This window comes from Myotis nattereri (genome assembly GCF_964212035.1).
Source record: "Myotis nattereri genome assembly, chromosome: 16".
Classification (NCBI taxonomy): domain Eukaryota; kingdom Metazoa; phylum Chordata; class Mammalia; order Chiroptera; family Vespertilionidae; genus Myotis; species Myotis nattereri.
This window is the reverse complement of record NC_138091.1, coordinates 47,437,791-47,443,944: the sequence shown is the minus strand read 5'-3', so window position 1 is coordinate 47,443,944 and position 6,154 is coordinate 47,437,791. Positions and strand designations below refer to the sequence as shown.

Here is a 6,154-nt window from a genome sequence, read left to right as displayed (position 1 = left end):
ACAAATGGAACCGGGTACAGAAAGCCTTCCGTGATGTAATAATACCCGCCCCCCCCCCCTCCGAATTTATGTTTTCCTGTGTTCACCTGGCACACTCCCTCAATTCCTAACTACTCGGTCAACATGTTTCGAACCCGCTGTGTACCAGGTGCTGTTCTAGGGGAGCGGAACAGAGAGGTCGGGAACACTCTCTAAAGCTTGTAAGCCACCCTCGCCTCATCCCGTCTTTCCCTTCAACATTGTTCTTGCGATTCCTCTATTTTCGTTCCAGTAGCCCCCGCGGGCAGACAGGAACATCCCCATTCTACAGACGCGAACACCGCGGCGGCCAAGGGACGGGATGAGTTGCACTGCGACGACTCCAGGCCGGGCCGGCACCCGGCCACGTGCGGCGAGGCATTTCGCGGCTGCCGACACCCACCCGCGCACGCTCCCTCCCCGTCCCGGCCTCGCCAGGTCCACGTGTGTGTGTCTGTGTGCGGAATGGGGCCGGGGGCGGTGCCGCCGGAGGGGTGGGGTCCGGGCGACGTCACGGGCGCTGCCGCCCAATCAGCGGCGGCCTCGCGGCCCCGGCGCTGGTATTGGGGCAGCGAGGGGGCAGTTCTCGAGAACGCGGTCTCCGGGAGCCAGCGGGGAAGAAAGGAGCCGAGCGGGCGGAAGGCGCCCTCTCCGCCGCCTGGGCCCGGGCACCGGGTGCCGGGCCCGGGGTCCTTCCCGCCGCCTGCGGTCGCCGGTCGCTTTGTTCCCCCCGCCTCTGCGCTCCGGGCTCCTCGAGAGGGGCTCCCGCGGGGGCTGCTCGGGGATCGCGGCGGCAGGAAGGGCGGCCGACCGCGCGGGGACTCGCGGGGACCCAGGAGTCCGGCCGCCGGGAGGCCCGCGTGAGAGATCCAGGAGGGAGCTGAGCTCGGCGGCCCAGGGGTGCGGGCCGGGGGCGGCCGTGAGCAGAGACCTCCCCGTCGAGGGGGGGCGATGTTCCCCTCGCCCGTGGGCTCTTCGGGCAGCCGGGGCATCCCGCCGCTAGGACCCGGACCCCCGCCGCGGGCACCCCCCCGGGCGGCTCCATGGAGACTCTGTGCCCCCCGCCCCGCCTGGCAGTGCCGGCGGCCCCGCGAGGGTCGCCCTGCTCCCCGACACCCAGGAAGCCGCGCCGGGGGACCCGGGAGTTCTCCCCGCTCTGCCTGCGCGCCCTCGCCTTCTGCGCCCTCGCCAAGCCCCGGGCGTCCCCGTTGGGCCTCGGGCCTGGGGAGCCGGCGCCGCGGGCTCCGTTGCTGCTGGGCCCGCGCGCCCCCCCGCGCCCCGGCAGCCGGGCCCCGGAGGGCCTGAGACCCCTGGCGGGACCGGCCGGGCGGTGCGGGGCCCCGAGCCCCCCTGCCGGCCAGGATGCCGCCGCCGCCGCCGCGAGCCGGGCCCGCCGCGAGGAGGAAGAGGGCGGAGGCAGCTTCCCGCACTCGGGCGCTCGTTCCGGCCTCCCTGCGGGCCGCTGCCCGGCGCCCCGGAGCCCGCGGGACTCGGCGACCAGCCCCGCCTCGGCCCCGCCTCGGCCGGCCCCGGGTCTGGACCCTCCGCCCGGCCCCGCCGCCGCCGCCGCCGCCAGCCCGCACCCGGAGCCCGGCTCCCCGCCTTCGCCGCCGCCGCCACCTGCGGGCCTGTCCCTCGAGCCCGCGGCGCCGGGGGCCGCGCCGGAGCCGCCCCGGTCCGCCCCAGCGGCCGCCGTCCACGGAGCCCCGCCGCCGGCCGCCCCCGAGGCGCCCGCCGCCAGCCCCTCGACGGCCCGCGGAGCCGCGGCCGCGCCCGGCAACCTGCGCCAGGAGCACTTCGATCGCCTGATCCGCCGGTCGAAACTCTGGTGCTACGCGAAGGGCTTCGCCCTCGACACGCCGAGCTTGCGCCGCGGCCCCGACCGGCCTCCCGCCAAGGGGCCCGCCCGGGGAGCCGCCAAGAAGCGCCGCCGGCCCGCGCCCCCCCAGCGCCCCGCGCAGCCCCGCCGCCCGGCACCGACGCTCCCCACCGGCAGCACCTTCAGCCTCCTCGACTGCTTCCCCTGCCCCCCGGCCCTGGTCGTGGGCGAGGACGGGGACTTGGGGCCGGCGTCCTCGCTCCGCCTGCAGGGGGACTCCAAGCCGCCGCCTGCCCACCCGCTGTGGAGGTGGCAGGTGGGGGGCCCCGCTGTCCCGGAGCCCCCCGGCGTCAAATTCTGGGGGATCAACCTGGAGGACCTCTGAACGTGAGACCTCTGCTGCCAAGAGGGGAGAAGTTGGGGCCACAGCCGAGCTGCCGGCTGGCATCTCACACTTCCGCACCCCTTGATGTTTTATGGGCTGTGGTCAGAGGGACCTCAAGTGACAATGATCTTCAAGCGCCTCACTGGTGGGGGCGACACCCCCACCCCCTCCTCCATCCGAGGTGATCTCAGGCTGCAAGGGAGGCTGGATGACCTGGATGCCAGTCCCCCCCGCTCTTCCATCTCGGATCTCTGGGGGCAGTGCCTTCACCCCAGAGGCAGCCAAGGAGGCTGCTCCTCGGAGACCAGGCAGAAAAAGGACGGAGACACCTTGGTGATGGACACACGGGTTGTTGTGGGCGAGCTCAGGGATGAGGGGGCTGCGATGGGGGTGGGGAGGTGATTGGCAGCTCCCTGGGGGCATCCCCCACCCCCGCCATCCAGGCCTTTAACCCTTCACTCCCCTCAGGCCTTCCCCAGCGCTCAGAGCACCACGAAGCCTTCTTGGGGGAAGGGGCAGCTTGAGCCAGGGGACTATCACCCCCTTTCCTAGGGGCCCCCAAGTCAGGAGACCCCGGATTGTTGGGGGGTCCTCAGTCTCAGCCACCAACTTTCCCCTTTTGTTCAGTTTTGGCGTTTCCTTCTTCAGTTTTCCCGTTTGCTTGCAGTTTAGGGGTCTGATGGGTAAAAGGATGCCCCTTGGCCAACCAAACCCCTCCCCCAGTTCACTCCTCAGATGAGATCTTCGGAGGGGCAGGGCCAGGGACCGCCTCCCCTCAAAGTGCAGCCTGCGCCGGGAAGGGGCCAGAGGTTTTCCCAGGGAAAGTAATGGAAGGTGGAAGAAATCAATAAAGTCAGACCAAACAAGTTGCCTTTTGAGGTCCTCTCCACCGATTTATGGATGGGAGGGGGTGGAGGTAGAGGGGAGGCTTGGGTCCTTCTTTGGACACGAAACTCAGCCCCCCTGAGAGAGAGACACAGACCACGGCTTTGGCGGAGGGGGAAATGGAGGGGCTCTGGGCCTGGACACGAGGATCAGTGGGGTTTGAAGGGGCAAAGCTTGGGTTTGGATGGGAGCTGGGCGCCGGTGCCTTCAGCTCGCCCCTTTCCTTCAGGCATTTTGGGAGTTGTCAGGGACCTGATGGATCCGAAGGGGGCAGGGCCAGGGGATTAGCTTTGAGGTCAGAGGTTCTGTTTTCTGGGGGGAGGGGAGAGCTAGGCCTGGACCACGCCCTCAGGCCCGGAGGGTCCCCTGGAGCCCGGAGGGATGGAGCGGCTTTCCCCACCCAGGTGAGGTCAGGGGAGGTCAGCTCAGGGAAGTTCCAAGCGTGGGTGTGAGGGGAAGCTGGGGGTTGAGGATCTGCCCAACCCCAGGGGGACCCAGGGACCTTTCCACACCAGCCAGTGATGCCCCCCATTCCTGCAAAACAGGGTGAGGGAGGAACAGTTCCCACATATGATCCTGGGGAAGGACTTGTCTCCTTTTCTGTGAAAATGCTTTGTAAAAAGTTATTGTTTGCATAGAGCAGATCCTCGATAAATACTGTGTTGGACCACAGAACTTCTGTTCGTTATTCAAACCGTGTCTTTCGATTATTTTTTGCTGGGGGTGCGGGTGGGGGTGGGGTGGTGGGCGTGGGGTGGGCCCTGCTCTCTTTCTCCTCAACATCTGGCCTTTATGAACCCTGCTGACCTCCCCTCCCCCTCCAGCTGTGTCGTGGGAAGAGGGAGGAGGCGGAGAGTGCCTTCCATTCCCGTGCTTGGGGGTATCCCTCTTATCTTGTTCCCCAAGACTAAGGGAGGCGGAGGCAGAAGGCAGACGTGAGGGGCAGACGTGAGGGGTGGGGAGAGAGTCGCTGTGAAGAAGGGGTGATGTTTGCAAGGACAAATCCAGAAAGGCCGTCCTGTTTTGAAAAAGCTTCTTGCTTTCAGTTGTGTGGGCCGGGTCAGCTCGGGCCCTTTGAGCAGCCTGGGGGGATGGCCTGAGCTCTGGGCGAAGGAGGAAGGGGTGGTGGGTCATGAAATAGTCTTTCGGACAGGACGAGTGGGAGGTGGGCCAGTAATTTGGCCTTCCTCCTCCTCAAGTGAATGCATGAAATCTCAATGGGGCAGCGGGCAGGGGGGCAGGGCTGTGAGCACACCTTTTGACCAGACCTGGCACTCCCCTCGCTGAAAGGTTTAATTGGGAGAATCTCAGGGCTGGAAGCACCCTGAGAACGTTCTAGTCGTTTTACAGATTAGGGAGCTGTATGAGTTTCCTAGGGCGGCCTCCCAGCAGTAGAAATGTTTCCTCTCTCGGTTCTGGAGGCCGGAGTCTGAAACGAAGCTGTAGGCAGGGCCACGGGCTCTGTGACGGCTCCAGGGGGGGTCCCTTCCCGCCTCTTCCAGCTCCCGGAGGGCCCAGGCGTGTCTTGGGTTGTGGTTGCATCCCTCTGGCTCCATCCTCACAGGCCGTCCCCTCTCCTGTCTCTTACAAGGATACTTGTCACTGGGTTCAGGGCCCCTCCCGATAGTCCCGCTTGAGGTCATTTTGACACCGAATGGAATGATGTCCGTCCGTCTGTCCGCAGAGGCCCTTGTTTAAGAAGGTCACACTCACAGGTCAGGAGGGAAGGGAGTGAGGACACGGACATCCCTTTCTGGGTGCCACCATCCATTCAGCGGCTACAGACCGAACTCGGAGAAGGAGAAACTTGCCCGTCACTTTTGGAAGGAGAAAAGGTGTTTGGGGTTGGTGTGGGGTGCTGCCTCTCTGGGCTGGGGCCACAGGTCTCCCTGAATTGGAGCAGCCTGGGGGAGGGTCGAGCTGGACAACTGGCTTTTCCCAGGCTGACCCCAAAGATGCTGGGACTCCCCTCCCCCCAGTACTCACGGGGAAAGGAAGCTCAGTCTAATCTCCCCAGGAAGGTCCAAGGAAGCTCCCTCTCCCCGCTCCCCCCTCCCTCCCCGGTTTCCTGGCTGCTCCAGGTCGGGTGTCCCAAACCCCTGTTCCCAGATTGTCCAGGGGAAGCCCTTCACTTGCCCCTCCCCCATCCTTCATGTTCTCCGAGGTTCCAGGCTCTGCCACTGGCCAAGGTGTGTCCTGTGGGGTATGGAGATGGGGGTGGGGGGTGGGGTTGGGGTGGGGGGTGGGGTATGGAGATGGGGGGGTCCTTAGCTTCTGTCTGGGTCTCTAAGTTCTCTTCCGGGGTTCTCTCTTTCCCTTTCGGCTCAGAGGGTCGCTCTTTATGGGCCCCTATCTCTCGACAGCTGCGGGGCCTTGGTCTGCCCCCCTGTATCATGGCACCAGCACAGTCCCCAGAGTGAGTGGCTCCTTAAATTTTGTCCCAGGGCCTTGGGGCCGACCTCACCCTAAGCCATCCCTGCTCACCATCACCTCCCTTCTCTTGGGAGGCCCAGCCACCACCCCACCCTTCTGCCTCTCGCCTCTTACATCTTTCCCCTTTGACTTCTACCTGCCGAAACCACTCTTCCCAGCGTCACTCCTGACAACCCCAACCACAGATCCGATGGCTGCTCTGGCCCCCGGATCTCTCCATGAGGTATGGCATTGCTGGCTACTCGCCAAGGTCCCCCGATCTCTCTCTAAGGTCCCTTTCTTGTCTTTTGTGCCCCCTCTTCCTCCTCTGTCCTCAGGAAGCTTTAAAAAAGGGGAGCCCAATGATGGCCAGTGGGTTTACCGCCCCCGCCCCCGCCCCCGTGATTCCCTTTGTCTTCCTCTCCCAGATCTTCAGCTCCCACGTGCAGGGGTAAGTGACTCCCAAATGACTGTCCCTGCCTCCTCCCCCCCCAGCCAGCCCCGCTCCTGAGCTAAGGCCTCAGACCTCCCTGTGGATACCGGCAACTCATTTCCCCCCCGATTAATGACCAAGCTGGTTGTGTCCATCCCCTGCCCACATCAACCTTCCTATTCCTGTCTCCGTCCTGGCCACA

The 6,154-nt window shown here is 65.4% G+C and overlaps 1 protein-coding gene across 1 annotated transcript; it reads left to right on the top strand.

The window, feature by feature from the left end:
- The first annotated feature begins 616 nt into the window (after nt 1-616).
- EPOP (elongin BC and polycomb repressive complex 2 associated protein) lies at nt 617-3,782 on the top strand. The gene has a single exon (XM_081109761.1). It carries the CDS (start codon nt 1,062-1,064, stop codon nt 2,220-2,222), a length of 1,161 nt encoding a protein of 386 aa, XP_080965887.1. The 5' UTR covers nt 617-1,061; the 3' UTR covers nt 2,223-3,782.
- The last annotated feature ends 2,372 nt before the right edge of the window (nt 3,783-6,154 follow it).

Bases quoted from the DNA above. Each gene is read 5' to 3' on its own strand.
- EPOP (XM_081109761.1), top strand. From the start codon at position 1,062: ATGGAGACTCTGTGCCCCCCGCCCCGCCTGGCAGTGCCGGCGGCCCCG.